The sequence below is a fragment of the Triticum dicoccoides genome, chromosome 7B (assembly GCF_002162155.2).
Source record: "Triticum dicoccoides isolate Atlit2015 ecotype Zavitan chromosome 7B, WEW_v2.0, whole genome shotgun sequence".
In the NCBI taxonomy this organism is placed as follows: Eukaryota; Viridiplantae; Streptophyta; class Magnoliopsida; order Poales; family Poaceae; genus Triticum; species Triticum dicoccoides.
The window spans coordinates 766,220,784-766,239,807 of record NC_041393.1 but is presented as its reverse complement, the minus strand read 5'-3'; the positions used below and the strand labels follow the sequence as shown (position 1 = coordinate 766,239,807).

Genomic DNA, 19,024 nt, shown 5'->3' with positions numbered 1-19,024 from the left:
AGGATATGGATGTAATCAATATGATCACTAATACATTAGGATGTAATCAATGTGATCAACAAAGGATTTGGACGCAATTAACAACCAAATAAATTTGACCACAATTATTTTTGTATATTAGAGTAAAACTTAGTTGGGTTTAACTCCCATTAATACTTCTAGATAAGGATATGGATGTGGTCAAATGGCAATAATTTAATATTTCTCTTTTTAGAAGTGTTAATACTTACATCAGAAGAAATACATATCAGTGGTTGCAAAGAAGGATGTGGATGCACTCACGTATGTATATTTGGATGATAGTTAATAGTATCCATAAATAGCACCTTTAATGTTAATTTTTACTAAAGATTTACATGGTCTTTGTATAGTCAAATAGCACTACCATACAACCCTTTTAATTCTATATAAGGGAGTACATCTTCTCATATCCTACACCAATATGTGGTTAGCAAACAATACCCCTAAATCTCTAGTTTTCTGTAGATCCTTGTGCTTCCTATTTGTAGTAGTTAGTTTCTTCCTCTTTGTCCACATTAGTATGCCGAGGAAAGAGCGGCGGTCAGGTGTGGCATACATCCACAATGACAAAGACCGTGATCTAACCTTCTACAAGCGACGTTCCGGTTTGTTCAAGAGGGCGACTGACATCTCTGCCCTCACTAGGGCTAGGGTTGCGGTCGTCCTAGAAACAAACAATGGAAAGATGCACTCATTTGGGACGCCATTGGCCGATCCCATTGTTGATGCTTTCCTATTTGGAGCTCCACCAGTAGTTCCCTCCGCCGAGGAGGCAACCACTGCTAGGATTGGAAGCCTACAGAACGAGGTGGCTCGGTTGGACATGGAGAACATGACCGAGGAAGACAAAAACCAACTTTCCATCCTTCGTATGAAAAATATACAAGAAGGGAATCCAGGTATGGTGGCAAATCTTATCTTCACGAAGGAAAAAGATCTCAGTCTTGAAGATCTGAACAAGCTCTTCAGTGAGCTCTCTCGGGTCCAAAAAGATATTAGATTCCGGCTACCTCCATTGCATGGTCGTGAAGACAAGACCGGTGACACATCTGTGGCAGAAGATCGGCAACTACCAAGTGTTCTGTCGGCGGATCATTTGAGTACTACTCATTCACTTATGCAGTCACCATGGCCTCACAATCTCTCACAACACCAGCTACCTTTAGATCCACCACCATCACAACCAGAACAAACTTCGGGACCACTTTTTCCTATGCAGGTACCAATTTTCCATTCTGCACCACCATCTTTAGCTCCACCCTTGGCTTCCCATGTCCAACCCATACCAAATCAGGTACATGAGCAAACTCCACCAGAGGAGTTGCATGTTCAGAACTATGAAAGTACTTGCAACGTAGTTCAACCACAACAAAATGACGCAAACCATGACTCAACATCCGGGCATAATTTGGAGGCCTCTCCACTATTGGGGTACTCGAGTGGCAATGCCTTTTCTATTGATGACCCATTTAACACTGAAGAATGGGGTTTTCCTCTATCGGATCAGTCGTACTACAATAGTTTCCTAGGGATGGATGCTTACTTAGGCTCTAGCGGTACGGATCTAGGGCAGTCTTCCATGGTAAATGGTGGATGGGTTGATGTGCCACCCTCTTCCACTGGACAATATATTGATATTCTTACAAACTATGGAGAGCTTTTGTAGTTGCTAGTTAGCGCTTCCATGTAAGAGCTATATTGAAATAAAATATATTTATTTCCAAATTCATTATCCTTTGGACTACTATCTTAATTAGGATGTTTGGGAAAAATATGCATGCTCAGTGTTCCAGGTCTTGGTCCATGATGGTTTTTCATCAGTACCTACAATTTTGTTGTTGTAGATCATTGTCATCTGAGGAATGATGGAAGTGGAACATGTATTTACCACAATGCACCTCTTAGAATATTGTGAGGCAAACATTAGCTTGTCAACTAAAAATAGAAGCCATGCTCATTAAACAATTAAATTAAAAGATAGCACAAGTCCAAACTTCAACTGAAGAGACTAGAATCCATTACTTTTTCTGGTTGCATAACACTACCAAGAACAACAACTGTGTCTCATATATGAATTAATGAATATGAGAAATCAAGGTTTTCTTAATAGACGTGAATATGCCTTATCAAGAAATTAGAGCCATATTAGACATGTGAAGAGATGGTGGCCACATGTGATCCATTGATACCACATATGCCCATTAACAACATTGAAAAGTACCGTGGATCTAGAGCTCTCCATGAAGATATTGTAAATTGGCTTAATTTTAAAGTATGCCATTAATCATCGCAATACAACAAACTTACAAGGACATAACGACCATCTCATAGAAGACATCAGTTAATCAACACAAGTAGCCACTTTTGTAGAAGAACAACCTAAATCTAGAACTCACATATAACTTACCATAAACACAATTCTTTTTGGTGGATGGCATGCATGAGCTTTGGTAAATAACTAATCTAAGAATAGTAATGGTGACAAGATATATTGTCATTAGTTAAAACAACATGTATATGGCTAAGAACATAAAAAAGAAACACCTAATCTCGGACTTTCACATGTCATAATTTTAATGATCAAGTATTAATTTTTATGATGCAACATGACCTTCATATTCAACATAACACCAAGCTTGGAGAGATAATGTTTAGACTAGATGCACATCGTACTTAAGAAGACATACACCCATGGTGCCAACGTATAAAAGCACTTCAAATATTAAACTCACATCACACTTATTATAAACCTGGCTTAGACTGGATGGCATAATATCATGCACTACTAGAGAGTGGCCTGTGTAACCGACACTCCATCCATGACGAACTGGTAGGTAACACATCGTCAACCCGTCTTAATACTCATCAAATGCAGGTTTGCTATCACTAACGGGTGATTTTGCGGCGCTCAATGACTGGTAGAAATCACTAATTGTTTTGCGGTTGCCACTTTCAAAATACAAAGAATCCACCAGAACTAGATTTTCATTATTACAAAAAGAGAGGGGAAATCATAATTATATAAAGAGAGGGGAAATCTTAGTGGTACTTAGCGTGGTTGAATTACAAAGGGAAGTTTTCTACGAGCGAAAATAGTCTTGTACTACATATTTTATTTATTTTTATTTTCTTTGTGATACATATGTACAAGGAGGGAATAGAAAAAAAGGAAACACTAGCTAGCTAGTGTAATTATACAAATCTTTCCACTTAAGCCTCAAAATGTAGATAACTCTTATGTTGAGCTCTATGGAGCACAAGCTAGATCTCTGATTTGAAGTCCTAGAGGCATCTATATAGATATGGTTGTTGAGACTACTTGTCGTTTCCCCTGTCTATAACAGGGTGCAGCGACGGGGAACTGATCTCTGCATCAAGGAGCTCCTCCGGCATGATCGCCGGTCCGGCTGCCTCTGGTTGCCCCGACTAGGTCAACCTGTGTCCACAGTGGTGACGCCTGCTGTAGTCTTGCTCTCCCTCCCTCCGTCTCGCTGTTGCCCGTGACCTCCAATGAAAGACGTCAGGTCACCACACCACCAAGATCCGGATCGCAACCACAGTATGGCCAGCTGTTTTGGTTCATGTCGATTCCGCCAAAGCCGTCCCATCTCCCTTACCTATCCTCCCGTAAGGCTACGTGCTTTTGTTCATGTCGATTCCACGGCCGTGGACAGGACCCACAAGATCAAATGAATCTGACTGTTCGCGGCTAAAGTCGTGCAGTTCTAGGACGATCAAACCCCTTTGATGCTCCAGTGTGTTCGGGTATAGACATTCTGTACTTCACATACGCCATCTCAGCTTATATATTGCTATCCCAAATTCACATATGCAGTATCACTTTGTTTAAGCATACAATTATGAATCAGTTTTGTTATTGTTGTAGATTAACCATTGTCATTGCCCATATTGAAGCTTTGATCTGAATTAACAGAAGTAAAAAGTTGTAGGTAAGATGCTCCGACTGTAGTTTATATAGTCATCAGTACCAGATGGGGTTCTATATGTACGCACATAATTATGGATATTTTCGTCGCGACATGAAACCTGGTAATTTGGTGGATTATCTCATGCCCCAATTAATGCCTATAATATGACAAAATTTACATAGAGTTATTTTCTTTCAGAAAATCTGTTGGTGTCGACTGAGGAATGGTATTGTATAAATTGTCAGACTTTGGGACGGCAAGAGAAGTATGTTCCGCTCCTCCTTACACGTATTATATTTCCAGCAGGGTGATTTTCTGTATTTTTTTTCTTTTTCTGAAAAGGAGGTTTGCCCCGGCCTCTGCATCAGAATGATGCATACGACCATATTATTGATAAACAAAAGGTCCAACATAAGTCTCGAGGTCTCAAACAAAATGAAAAAAATGCTCATAAAGAGCACTAAAGCAAAAACAGGGCAGCCACAACCGGCAGGCAAAACAAAAGATAGGAAACTAAATACCTATCCTATTACATGACCGCCATCCAAACCGGTTGAAGATAGCCCGAGCTACCGTCTTCCATCGGATAGATCCAGTAACCAAATGCTCCCTGGCCTCCGTCGAAGTGAATAGCGACCACATACGGATGAGTGTAGTGGCCCTGAAAACAACATGCAAGAAATGAATATTTGTTGTTTTGTTTAAAAACCAAGTCGTTTCTGCAGTTCCAAACTGCCGATAATAAAGCGGATACTCCTACAGGGATGTGCCTCGCTGTTGCTGCATCAATCCTATCTAGCCATGTCCCAAATAACGTGTTGATGGAATTGGGAGGAGTAATATTAAAAGCTATGTGGACCGACCTCCACAAAATTGTTGCCAAAGGGCAGTCAAGAAAGAGGTGTTTGATTGATTCATCACTATCACAAAAACTACATCTTTTAGATCCAGTCTAGTTGTGCTTCGCCAAATTGTCCTTAGTTAGGATGACTTGTTTGTGGACAAACCACATAAACACTTTGATTTTTAAAGGCACTTTGACTTTCCAAACATGTTTCAAACTAGGAATAACGCTAGTGTTGATAATATCCAAATACATGAATTTAACCGAAAACTTACCATTCTTAGCTAGTTTCCAGCGCAACTGATCTGGCTGTTGAGAAAGTTGGACATCCATCAATCTTCTCACAAGATGGAGCCAAGCTTCCCAACGGTTTCCCACTAGCGTCCTCCTGAATTGAATATTAAGAGGATTGGACTATAGTACTGTTGCAACGTAAGCGTCTCTCCGCTGAACAATATTATAGAGAGAAGGATATTGGATTGCAAGGGGTGTCTCCCCTAGCCAGGTATCCTCCTAGAATCTTGTGAAAGTACCATTTCCAACTATAAATTTTGTCCTGTTAAAGAAGACTGATTTCACTCTTGCCAGTCCCTTCCAAAAAGGCGAATCAGTCGGCCTTACCGTTACCTCGGACAAGGTTTTGGACTGAAGGTACTTATTACGAAGAATCTGGGCCCATGTTGCATCCGTCTCTACAGATAACTTATACAACCACTTGCTGAGAAGACATATGTTCTTCACCTCTAAATTTTCAATGCCTAGACCCCCTTGATCTTTCGGCCTACAAATGATATCCCACTTAGCGAGTTTGTATTTTCTTATTAATTCATCGGTCTGCCAGAAGAAGCGCGATCGATAGAAATCTAGCCTTTTTCGTACACCAACTGGTACTTCGAAAAAGGATAAGAGAAACATCGGCATACTTGTGTGAACCGAATTAATTAGAATCAATCGTCCTCCGTATGACATAAGCTTGCCCTTCCAGCAACTCAGTTTTCTTTCAAATCGATCTTCAATGCTCTTCCACTCCTTGTTTGAAAGCTTGCGATGGTGGATTGGTATACCCAAATACTGAAGGGTAAAGACCCCAATTCGCACCTGAACAATTCCTTGTAATCTTGTTGTTCTTCTTTAGCTCTTCGAAAGCAGAACAATTCACTTTTGTGGAAGTTAATCTTTAACCCCGATAATTGTTCGAACAAGCACAATACCAGCTTCATGTTTCTAGCTTTTGCCAAATCATGCTCCATAAAGATGATAGTATCATCCGCGTACTGTAGGATAGACACTCCTACGTCAACTAAATGCGGAACGAGGCCACCTACCTGGCAATCATCCTGAGCCCTTCCTATTAGGACTGTCAACATGTCAACGACTTTGTTGAACAAAATCAGAGACATCGGATCTCCTTGTCTCAGACCCTTGTGTGTCTGAAAATAATGACCTATGTCATCATTTACCATTCCAACACTCCCTTTTTGCGTGAAAGAATCTACCTGGTCTCTCCAGGCCTGATCGAATCCTTTCATACGCAAAGCCTGCTGAAAAAATGGCCATCTTACCTTGTCATACGCTTTCTCAAAATCCACTTTGAAAACCACCCCATCTAGTTTTTTCGTGTGGATTTCATGGAACATTTAATGCAGAACCACAACCCCTTCTAGGATGTTTCTGTCCGGCATGAAAGCAGTTTGACACGGCTGCACCACAGAATGCGCAATCTGCGTAAGCCTATTAGTCCCAACTTTGGTGAAGATTTTAAAGCTAACATTAAGAAGACAGATTGGCCTAAATTAGCTTGTAGTAACGTGCAGATGGCTACAAAATGGGAGTCACCCATTTCTAATTGGTAGGAAGAACCTCACTGTTGTCCAGCTGAAAAGTTTTATCAAGTAATAGTAAACGATAGAGAAAGCCATCAATTTATTCATGCTAGTCACAATTTTAGCCTGGACATCGAACCAGTAGGGACCAAGGAGTACCTTGTGTATGGTTATCTAGGAGAACAATATTGTGAGTATTAACAAGCCCTAGAAAAACATCAATTTATTCATGCCAGTTGATATGTACTATACGTATCAAGAAATTTTTATTGTTTCATGCTATACTTATATCATAATGGCATAGTATTAGCATCAACTTTTATAGTTTTTCTTGATTAACCAATTAATTCAGTGCAAAGTGCCAGTTGTTGTTTTTTTGGATTTTCAGAAAAATCAACTTTTTAGGGACCAAAAAATTAGGGAAAAAATACTAAGTTTCATGAAGAAAGGAAGCCGAAGGGACCTAGACCCATTCCCCCCCCCCTAGGCCACATGCCACAGGTCGGCACGAGCATCCAAGGGGGAGCATGGCCGCCATAGAGGTTGCCTCCATCGCATCTTTCTTCCGCTGCCTTTATATACTCCCCAAAACCTCAGAAATATTAACAAATGATTTTTGCTCCGCCCACCTCTCTGCTCTGGGAAGATCCAATCTGGAGGCTTTTTCAGGTACTCTACCAAGGGGGAATTAATCACAAAGATCATTTACATGAACATTGCTGCCACTGTGTTCATGTGTGAGCAGTCCTTTGGGTACTATGGGAACATAACATTTTTTTCCATTATAATATGGCATCAGCACACGTCCTAATAAGATGGCATCAGCCCACGTCCTAATAAGTTAGATGAAACACTTTTTTCTTATAATGGCAATGGTGGGTAATTATTTCACTTCAAAATAATATAATGGTTATAAAATATTAGCCTACTATTAAATAGACGATCGGATGTTTTTGATTTTTCAGAGATCTTCTAGCATTTTTATCTTTTTTCTGGTGAGCCCGTCAATTACTTTTAATATATAATAGATAGATAGTTAGTTGTTTTTTATTTTTGAGTTATTTTCTAGCATTTTTATCTTTTTCTGGTGAGCCCGTCAATTACTTTTAATACATAATAGATTAGGTTGTGTTGGATCCTTCCAGAAAAAGCCTTACACATATTATTTTATGGGCCACAAAAAACTAGGGCCCAAGATATACATGTGTAACCAATAAAAACACATCTTGAGCGGGAACTGGGCTTACCAAGGAGGCAGGTCGATGCTCCGAGTAACATATGTGTTATACCATGACTTACCAAATGTCCTAGTATTTTCTGGTTGCTCTTAGTATATCTTTCCTAGTTGGTATCTCAATTTCTAAGTTAAGCCCCAAAGCAAGGTCCATGTTATACTTGGATATTATGGATTAACGGACGACCACTTCTAGATTAGGTAGTTGCTAGTACAAGATATGGATGTAATCAATATGATCACTGATACATTAGGATGTAATCAATGTGATGAACAAAGGATTTGGACGCTATTAACAACCAAATAAATTTCACCACAATTATTTTGTATATTAGAGTAAAACTTAGTTGGGTTTAACTCCCGTTAACACTTCTAGATAAGGATATGGATGTGGTCAAATGGCAATCATTTAATATTTCTATTTTTAGAAGTTGTTAATAGTTCTATATATGGATGTGAATACTAACATCAGAAGAAATACATATCAGTGTTTGCAAAGAAGGATGTGGATGTTGAAATAGAGTTGTATAGGGATAGGACTAGTGTTTCAATTGTAAACCTCTCCTATCCTTTCTTCTGTCTAACTCCTCCTCTACCGACCTTCTCTATGTATCTCTCGATCAAACTCTTGATCGATCATCTTGTAAGCCACGACAACATCCATGTAAATACAAGTGTGGCCCGAGAAAAGGGTTTAACGCTTCCCACATTATCTTACATGGTATCAGAGCATCTTCTTCCTAGAACGAGAAGAGATCGCATCTAGCCTATCCAAACCTCGCCATGACGACCGCCTCCACCCAATCAAGCACCAAGAGTGCACTCACCGCCTCCCTCGCCTCCTCATCCACCTTTGCCCCTTCATCCAGCAGCGCCCAAGCCATGTCCCTTGGGGCACCACCACAGGAGAAGCTCACGAGGAACAATTTCCTCATGTGGAAAGCCATCGTGCTGCCGCAAATCAAGGGCGCACAGATGGCTCACCACCTCGATCCGACTAGCCAGGAGCCGCCGGAGACCCTCACCGTCACCAAGGACGGGAAGGAGGAGCAGATCGTCAACTTTGCACGCCACCTCTGGTACACTCAACAAAAGCAAGTTCAAGGTTTTCTGATGGGCTCTTTGTATCGCGCGATCCTTGCACAGGTGGTCACGTTGCAGACTCCAGCGGAGGTATGGGCCGCGATTCATGCCACTTTTCCTGCCCAAACTCAAGCCCAGGCCATTAATACCCGCATTGAATTGACGAATCTGAAAAAAGGAAACCTAAGCATGACAGAGTATCTTGCCAAAATTAAGATGCTCTCAGACGAGATCGCCTGCACAGGAGCAACGTTAGGCAATGCCGAGATTGTCTCCCATGTCCTCGCCGGCCTCGACCTCGACTACAACCCGGTCGTGTCGGCTCTTGCAGCACGGGTTGAGCCCGTGACTGTCCAGGAACTATTCACCCAACTGCTCAGCTTCGATGCACGTCTCAATCTGCTCCACGGATGAACATTCGTCAATCCTCCGCCAACGCTGCCTCACGGGGCCGAGGAACCAGTCGCGGGCGCGATCACCAGGGGCGTGGTCGTAGCAGTGGCAACAGCAGGCGTGGACGCGGCAACAGCCAAAGCACGCGCCCTGGCGGGGGCGGCTACACCAACAACAACATCTCCGTGCGATCTGGAGGGGGCGGCTACTCCAACACCAACGCCTCCTCTGGATCATCTTCTTCCAATCGCGTCGGTGTCAACTATGCAAGAAACCAGGGCATGAAGTCATGGATTGTTGGCACCGCTATGATGAGGATTATGTTCTTGATGCTCGCCATGTAGCTGCTGCAATCAGGGAACAAGGAGGTGGAGATGACACCATATGGTATGCGGATTCAGGAGCTACCGACCAAGTCACCAATGAACTTGAGAAGCTGTCCATGAGGGAGAAGTACTTCGGCAATGATCAAATTCACACAGCTAGCGGTGGAGGTATGGATATATGTCATATTGGTCAGGCATCTATTAACTCCCCTAATCTTAAACGTGATTTAATTCTTAAAGATGTCCTTCATGTTCCACAAGCCGACAAAAACCTTGCAAATATGTCTCATTTGACTCATGATAATAATGTCTTCTTTGAAACTCATCCTACGTATTTCTTTATAAAGGATCGGGCAACGAGGGAACTCATCCATCGCGGTAGATGCATTGGAGGCTTGTATCCCATTACATCCGGAGCACTTAAGCGAAAGCATCGTCGTCATCAAGTTTACTCCGCCGTCAAGCCCTCCTTGGCAAGATGGCATCAAAGATTAGGACATCCTTCGTCGATCATAGTCAAGCAAGTAGTGAATAAAGGCAATCTTCCATTGTCATCTAGTCAAAATATTGAGTCAGTTTGTGATGCTTGTCAATGTGCAAAGAGTCACCAACTCCCCTATCCTAGGTCAAATAGTGTGTCTCATGCTCCATTGGAACTTATTTTTAGTGATGTATGGGGTCATGCAAGAGATTCTTTTGGAAGAAGAAAATATTATGTTAGTTTCATCGATGATTTTAGCAAGTTCACTTGGATATACTTGCTTAAGTTTAAGTCTGAAGTTCTCTCTGTTTTTCAAGAATTTCAAAAACTTGTTGAACGTCAATTTGACAGGAAAATCGATCATTACAGTCCAAAGTGACTGGGGAGGAGAGTATGAAAAACTCAACTCTTTCTTTCGCAATATTGGTATTGCTCATCATGTCTCTTGCCCTCATGCTCATCAACAAAACGGCTCTGCTGAGCGTAAGCATCGTCATATTGTTGAGGTCGGTCTATCTCTTCTGGCTCATCCATCAATGCCACTCAAATATTGGGATGAAGCCTTTATTGCCGTCACTTATCTTATCAATCGTCTTCCTAGTAAAGTAATTGGTAATATTATTCCCTTGGAAAAATTGTTTCATCAAAAACCTGACTATAACTATCTCAAAATCTTTGGGTGTGCATGCTACCCCAATCTTCGTCCATACAACCGACACAAACTTGAATTCCGTTCCACTCAATGTGTTTTCCTTGGCTATAGTAATCTTCACAAAGGGTACAAGTGCCTTGAAGTTTCCACTGGACGCATATATATTTCTCGTGATGTTGTATTTGACGAAACAATATTTCCTTTTGCAAAGCTTCATCCAAATGCCGGAGCCCTACTTCGTGCAGAAATTGCACTTCTTTCTGACTATATTCCTAGTCTTGATCATGGGGGCGAGTTAAATAGTGCTGATCATATGACTAGTTCCAATGAAAAAGGAAATTTTAATTTTGGTGTTAAGTGTGCAGATTCAGACTGTCATTTTATGCAAGAGAATACAAACAAGGGCAGCAGATCCCAGGCTGATTCAGGTGGCAGCGAAGGTGCGCGATTCGAGGAGGATCCAGCCGACAGTGCGACAGGTGCGCGATCCCAGATGGATCCGAGCGCGCGGCATGCAGCAGCGGACGTGGTGGCCGACCGCCCCAACAGTGCGGGCCCCTCTACTCCAGCCAGCGTGGGCCAGCGCGCCTCGCCAATCGTCGCGCACCCGCAGGACGGGCCAGCGGCCGACTGAACGACCCACCTTGGGCCCAGCATAGACGGCGCGCCTCACTCGACCGTCCGGCTGGATAACGAAGGCGCCACGCGGTGCGCGCCTGCTGGCGCGGTAATCACGAGAGGGATTTCTGGCTCCCTGGTTCTCTCGGATCGGGAGCTGGGCGATGCAGGGGATCCGGCGGGATCTTCTGTGGCTAACAATTCTACTGCTGAACCAGCGCATGCACATGAACTTCCACATCGTCATACTAGATCCCAGTCAAGTATTGTCAAGGAAAAGGAGTACAAGGATGGTACCATAAGGTATGATAAAATGAAACGTGCTTTCCTTACTAGTATGGGTGAACCAACTCATTTGCATGATGCACTTGCTAATAAAGATTGGAAAGAAGCCATGGATAAGGAATATGAGGCACTCATGAAAAATAAAACTTGGCACTTGGTACCATCAGAAAAGGGCAAAAATGTCATAGATTGTAAATGGGTGTATAAAATTAAAAGGAAGTCTGATGGGAGCATAGACAGATATAAAGCTAGATTGGTTGCAAAGGATTTCAAACAAAGGTTTGGTATTGATTATGAAGATACCTTCAGTCCTGTTGTTAAAGCAGCTATTATTGTCTATTGCTGTTTCCAGAGGTTGGAGCTTAAGGCAGCTAGATGTTCAGAACGCGTTTCTTCATGATGTTCTAGAAGAAGAGGTTTTCATGCGACAACCACCAGGTTATGAAAATAAGAGCACACCTTATAATGTTTGCGAGTTAGATAAAGCTTTGTATGGTTTGAAACAGGCCCCAAGAGCCTGGTACTCAAGGTTGAGCACAAAGTTACAGCAACTCGGGTTTACACCGTCTAAACCTGATACCTCACTATTCTTTTACAATAAAGGCAATGTTACTATATTTGTTCTGGTATATGTTGATGATATAATTGTTGCTAGTTCAAGTACAGATGCTACTACCTTCCTGCTTAAGGATTTAAAGATGGAGTTTGCTCTTAAGGACTTGGGGGATCTTCATTACTTCCTTGGCATAGAGGTTAAGCAGTTGAAAGATGGTATACTTTTGTCACAAGAAAAATATGCAAATGACATTCTCAGGAGAGTAGGATTGGAAAACTACAAGCCTGTAAGTACACCAATCTCAACTTCAAAAAAACTCACAATCGACATTGGAGAGGCTCTTGGACCTAAGGATGCAACAAACTACAGGAGTGTTGTAGGTGCATTACAGTATTTAACTCTTACACGTCCTGATATCTCTTATTCTATGAACAAAGTATTGCAGTACTTACATGCACCAACTACTGTTCACTGGACTGCAGTTAAAAGAATTGTGAGGTATCTCAAATTTTCAGGAGAGCTTGGACTAAAAATTGTCAAGTCTCCTTCCATGCTTGTGTCTGCCTACTCTGATGCAGATTGGGCAGGGTGTGCTCATGACAGAAGGTCCACAGGTGGATTCTCTGTGTTCTTGGGTACAAATCTTATATCATGGAGTGCAAGAAAACAGGCTACAGTCTCAAGGTCAAGTACTGAGGCTGAGTACAAAGCTTTGGCAAATGCTACGGCTGAAGTCATGTGGATTCAGACTCTACTTTATGAGCTTAGAGTTGACACTCCACGAGCTGCAAGGTTATGGTGTGATAACATTGGTGCTACCTATCTTTCAGCTAATCCTGTTTTTCATGCACGTACAAAACACATTGAGGTTGACTTTCACTTTGTCAGAGAAAGAGTAGCTCGCAAGTTGCTTGATATAAGACTCATTCCTACTGGTGATCAACTTGCTGATGGCTTTACAAAACCTCTTACTATGAGAAGGCTCGATGAGTTCAAGTACAATCTCAACCTTGGAGTTCCTTAGGTACAGATTGAGGGGGAGTGTTGAAATAGAGTTGTATAGGGATATGACTAGTGTTTGAATTGTAAACCTCTCCTATCCTTTCTTCTGCCTAACTCCTCCTCTACCGACCTTCTCTATGTATCTCTCGATCAAACTCTTGATCGATCATCTTGTAAGCCACGGCAACATCCATATAAATACAAGTGCGGCCCGAGAAAAGGGTTTAACGCTTCCCACATTATCTTACAGTGGATGCACTCACATATGTATATTTGGACGATAGTTAATAGTATCCATAAAATAGCACTTTTTGTGAGTTATGTATGTTAATTTTGACTAAAGATTTACATGGTCTTTGTATTGTCAAATAGCACTACCATACAACCCTTTTAATTCTATATAAGGGAGTACATCTTCTCATATCCTACACCAATATGTGGTTAGCAAACAATACCCCTAAATCTCTAGTTTTCTGTAGATCCTTGTGCTTCCTATTTGTAGTAGTTAGTTTCTTCCTCTTTGTCCACATTAGTATGCCGAGGAAAGAGCGGCGGTCAGGTGTGGCATACATCCACAATGACAAAGACCGTGATCTCACCTTCTACAAGAGACGTTCCGGTTTGTTCAAGAGGGCGACTGACATCTCTGCCCTCACTAGGGCTAGGGTTGCGGTCGTCCTAGAAACAAACAATGGAAAGATGCACTCATTTGGGACGCCATTGGCCGATCCCATTGTTGATGCTTTCCTATTTGGAGCTCCACCAGCAGTTCCCTCCGCCGATGAGGCAACCACTGCTAGGATTGGAAGCCTACAAAATGAGGTGGCTCAGTTGGACATGGAGAACATGACCGAAGAAGACAAAAACCAACTTTCCATCCTTCGTATGAAAAATATCCAAGAAGAGAATCGAGGTATGGTGGCAAATCTCATCTTCACGAAGGAACAAGATCTTAGTCTTGAAGATCTGCTCTTCAGTGAGCTCTCTCGGGTCCAAAAAGACATTAGATTCCGACTACCTCCACTACATGGTCATGAACACAAGACCGGTGGCACATGTGTTGCACAAGATCTGCAACTACCAAGTGTTCTGCCGGCAGATAATTTGGGTACTACTCATTTACTTATGCAGTCATCGTAGGCTCACAATCTCTCACAACTCCAGCTACCTTCAGATCCACTACCATCACAACCAGAACAAACTTCGGCACCACTTTTTCCTATGCAGGTACCACAAATGTTCCATTCTGCACCACCATCTTTAGCTCCACACTTGGCTTCCCATGTCCAACCCATACCAAATCAGATACATGAGCAAACTCCACCAGAGGAGTTGCATGTTCAGAACTATGAAAGCCCTTGCAACATAGTGCAACCACAACAAAATGATGCAAATCACGACTCAACATTTGGGCAGAATTTGGAGGACTCTCCACTATTGGTGTACTCGACTGGCAATGCTTTTTCTATTGATGTTCCATTTAACACCGAACAATGGGATTATGCTCTATCAGATCAGTCATGCTACAATAGTTTCCTATGGATGGATGCTTCCTTAGGCTCTAGCGGTATGGATCTAGGGCAGTATTCCATGGTAAATGGTGGATGGGTTGATGTGCCGCCCTCTTCCACTGGACAAGATATTGATATTCTTACAGACTATGGAGATCTGTTGTAGATGCTAGTTAGCGCTTCCATGTAAGAGCTATATTGAATAAAATATATTTATTTCCAAATTCATTATCCTTTGGACTACTATCTTAATTAGGATGTTTGGGAAAAATATGTATGCTCAGTGTTCCAAGTCTTGGTCCATGTCTCCATGATGTTTTTTCATTAGTACCTACAATTTTGTTGTTGTTGTTGTTTAGAGCATTGTCATCTTAAGAATGAAGGAAGTGGAACATGTATTTACAACAATGCACCTCTTAGAATATTGTGAGGCAAACATTAGCGTGTCAACTAAACATAGAAGCCATGCTCATTAAATAATTAAATTAAAAGATAGCATCAGTCCAAACTTCAACTCAAGAGACTAGAATCCATTACTTTTTCTGGTTGCATAACACTACCAAGAACAACAACTACATCTCATATATGAATTAATGAATATGACAAATCAAGGTTTTCTTAATAGACATGAATATGCCTTATCAAGAAATTAGAACCACGGTAGACACGTGAAGAGATGGCGGCTCATAGTCACTCTTGCCATTGCTACTACTGCTGCTACTTCTATTGTCAATCAACATTGGGTCATGTGCAATCTTACTCTTGGCTGGACCCCGTCTCTTCCTCCAAAAATATTGTAATCAACCAAAACAAAGCAACAAATTCAATATCTGTTTGCATATGCTACATGAGATTACAGATAATCTGAGGTATGGAACGTCCTTTTATGAGAATGACCAAAAATTTCCTTACTTTATAGGTAATAGTAATATATAGTCCTTTGGACTACCACTTCATACCGAGAGCCTGGAGGCTTTACTTGCTCATTCTCCAAACCGCCGTTGTTGACCAAAGTGAGCTTTGGATGCCGAAACGCCGTCTTCTCCCCATCTTGATCTTGGCAGACTCGAGGGAACTCACTGGTGTCCATCCCTTCCTCTGGAAAATTAGTTAGGAAACAAAGTCAGAGTACTCATTGTTATGACCATAAACCTCAATCGCACAATAATTTTTATTACTAAATTTTAACTAGTGATGTAGAAATAAGTAGCACTAGTAGTTACTAGTCAGTTCGACAATGACAGAAACAAAACCTCTCGCAACGACATGCTAAAGATGGATCGCGCAATGCTGACTCAGAGAAAAATAGACAATCTAGCATGCAGTACACATGTCCTGCGTCTACTCGCTTAATTTAAAAAGCACAACAGGGAGTTTCAGCAAACTTTATACTATCCAAAAAGAGAGAACAGCAAAAATGAATATCTTAGGAAACAACCAGACGAACACACATCAGCGCTAGCAATCAGAGAAAACGGTATGATATTTTCTTCTTTGTTTTCTTCTGTAGAATCGACAATCTCCTTCTCTTTTTCTGTGTGCAGGAATCACTTCTCGCTAAAAGTTACTACCATAAATAAATAAAATTGACCAAAGATAACTGGAAAAACGAAATAGCATGAAAAAACCTCAAGAAATCCTTGCATAATAAACAAATTTTGCAATAATATTTAGTTGACGCTACAATACCAATGAGCACTAGGACAAAAAAGAAACGTAAGCAAACTGTCTGTAATTTGTCAGGCAGTTCGACAAGGTACTCTGAACACTGAAGCTAGCTTGGAAAAGGCAGAATGAAGTGCTTAAAATCAGCGCTAGCAATCAGAGAAAACGGTATGACATTTCAGCCCGTGCTTTTCCCCACCAAACCACCTCCCCTCTCCTCCTTGCCCCGCTGCCGCCCAAGATTCCGGCGAAAGTGGCCGGCCGGAGCACGCCGAAAGGCCTCCACACGAACGAGGTTGCCCTCCGCCGCCCCTCCCTCTCATCCTGCGTCGGCGGGCCGGGACCTTGCGGATCTGCGGCGCTTCATCGCGGGCGGCTGGGTTTGGCTTTCCCGGCCGCTGGCGGCTGCACCAAGCTATGGAATGGTCGGGGAGCAGCTCGCGCAGCCCCGGCAAAGGCTCATCGCCGCATGCAGGTGCGGGTTCGTCCGCTCGTCGCCGCCGACAGTTTGCCCGCATGGATTCGGCCGGCCCTCGCGCAGAGGACCTGTGACTCGCTGATGCCGCTCATACAGTGCGACAACTGCCAGCGGACAGTGCCGAGGCTGACTTCGGGCACGCCGAAGCACCCCGGATACGTGTTCTTCAAATGCGAAAACGACGGGTACGTGTTGTTTTACATTCGACTCATTTCGATAGCTAATTATGTTTGCTCATTTCGAACATCATCATGCGTGTAGGAAGATGGATGCTCATTTTGGTTTTGGGAAGGCGAATACATTAAAGAAAACTGATAGACGTTCGTGCACTCCTTAGTACAATCGATGGTAATGAAGCGCATGCATGTGCAACTAGAGGGGACGCAACATCTACTTCTTTAGAACCAAAGAAGAATAACGAAGAATGCAAGATCAAGGATCCGCAGATCATGGAGAAGATATTGCTGCAACTAGTAGGAGCAGTTATGGAAGTTGGAAATCTTCTAAAATGCATACTTATACTTGTGGTTCTTATTTTTTTGGTCTTGCTTTTCTAGCAAAGATTTGGTGATGTTCTATGTATCCAATGTGGTTGAAAATGCAAAGAAATGCAAATTGAGGTGCAAATTTATATTTTGCGGGCTGGGTGGAGGACGGCCGCAAAGGCAGACCCCGTAAATCCGACCTATAAAACAGGATGTGGGTCGGCTTTGCGGGGTCTGCCTCTGCAGCTTTTTGCTGCGGACTACAAAACAGCTTTTCTGTGAACTGCAAACGGAAAATGCGGGTCGGCGGGATGTGGGGTCTGCTAGAGATGCTCTTAGCAATAAGGTGGTAGTTCCTAGTCAGTACATGGAACGCGTTGCCAACAGGACAAGTAAAAACGAGTCCAATAAACCAATGGTTCAGGCAACGATCGTACACACATACAGTTTCAGAGATGTTCTCAAGAAACCTACCATAAGGTGATGTTCGATCCATCAATCAGAAAATTGAAAACAACCACACGGACCGGCGCATGTACATCAATAGGAGTAGATGTACAGATACGTATGCATAAATAAACGAATGAATGAAAGGAGTTGGAGAGGGGACATGCTTTGAAGGGCCGCTACTTCCCCGACACTGACTTCATGCACGCTACCATACCAAGTCGGCGTCGGCCACTTGGCGGGGTACCATATCTACGTATTCTATTTTTCGGCCACAATATACGACGATTGCGCGTGTGTCTGAGCTAATAGATCCATCTAACTGGTCGTCGAGACAAGAGCTTGTTCGGCATACTTTCACTGCTCCTGATGCTGAAGCAATATTGAACATCCCTATTCGGCAAGGAGGAGGAGATGATTTTCTTGCATGGGCATTCGAAAGATCGGGGAACTATACTGTGAAGACGGCGTACCGTGCTTTCGTGACTCAGAAAGAGCGTGTTGATCTAGAGGAAGGGACGGCTACCGGAACCTCAGAGGATGATACACAGTTGTGGAAATAACCTATGAAAATTTAATGTCATTCCAAAGGTTAGTGTGTTATGGTGGAGGGTTCTTCGTGGAATTCTCCCAGATGAAGTCACTCTCAACTATCAACATATAGCAGAGATTCGTCGATGCAAAGTTTGTTTGGCTATGGACGAAAATCTGGAGCATACACTCATACATTGTTCACATGCAGAATGCTTCTGGGAAGAAGCATGTGCTTGGTTTGGCCTCAGATTGCCTCGTCTTCATCCAGACTCATGGGCGCGGGATATCACATGCGATCCTCGGTTTACAGACGATGACCGCGCCAAGATCACCATGATAATGTGGTCTATATGGCACTCCCGGAATCGGATCAAGCACGACGAAGAGGGGAGGAATCCTACGGCTACGATCAGGGCCACCAAGGAGGCGATCGCCCTCCTTCATCTACCACGACGACATGCGATGATTCTGCCTGGACTCGGCTGAAGACCACCTGATGAGGGTGTTGTCAAGATTACTACGGACGGTGCTTTAAACTTAGCAGATGGCAGGGGCGGTGCGGGAGGGGTGGCTCGATCCTCTTCGGCGCTCCTGGGAGCATGGTGTAAACCATACTTGGGTATCTATGATCCCTTGATTATGGAGGGTTTATCACTA

The 19,024-nt window shown here is 42.7% G+C and overlaps 1 protein-coding gene and 2 pseudogenes across 1 annotated transcript; all 3 read left to right on the top strand.

Annotated features, from left to right (window-relative positions):
- Positions 1-442: 442 nt before the first annotated feature.
- LOC119335226 (MADS-box transcription factor 18-like) lies at positions 443-1,687 on the top strand. The gene has a single exon (XM_037607383.1). The coding sequence runs from the start codon at positions 443-445 to the stop codon at positions 1,685-1,687; it is 1,245 nt and encodes a 414-aa protein (XP_037463280.1).
- A 7,496-nt stretch (positions 1,688-9,183) lies between these two features.
- On the top strand, positions 9,184-9,322 carry LOC119342435 (annotated as a pseudogene).
- Positions 9,323-13,682: 4,360 nt separating this feature from the next.
- Positions 13,683-14,924, top strand: LOC119337122 (annotated as a pseudogene).
- Positions 14,925-19,024: the final 4,100 nt, after the last annotated feature.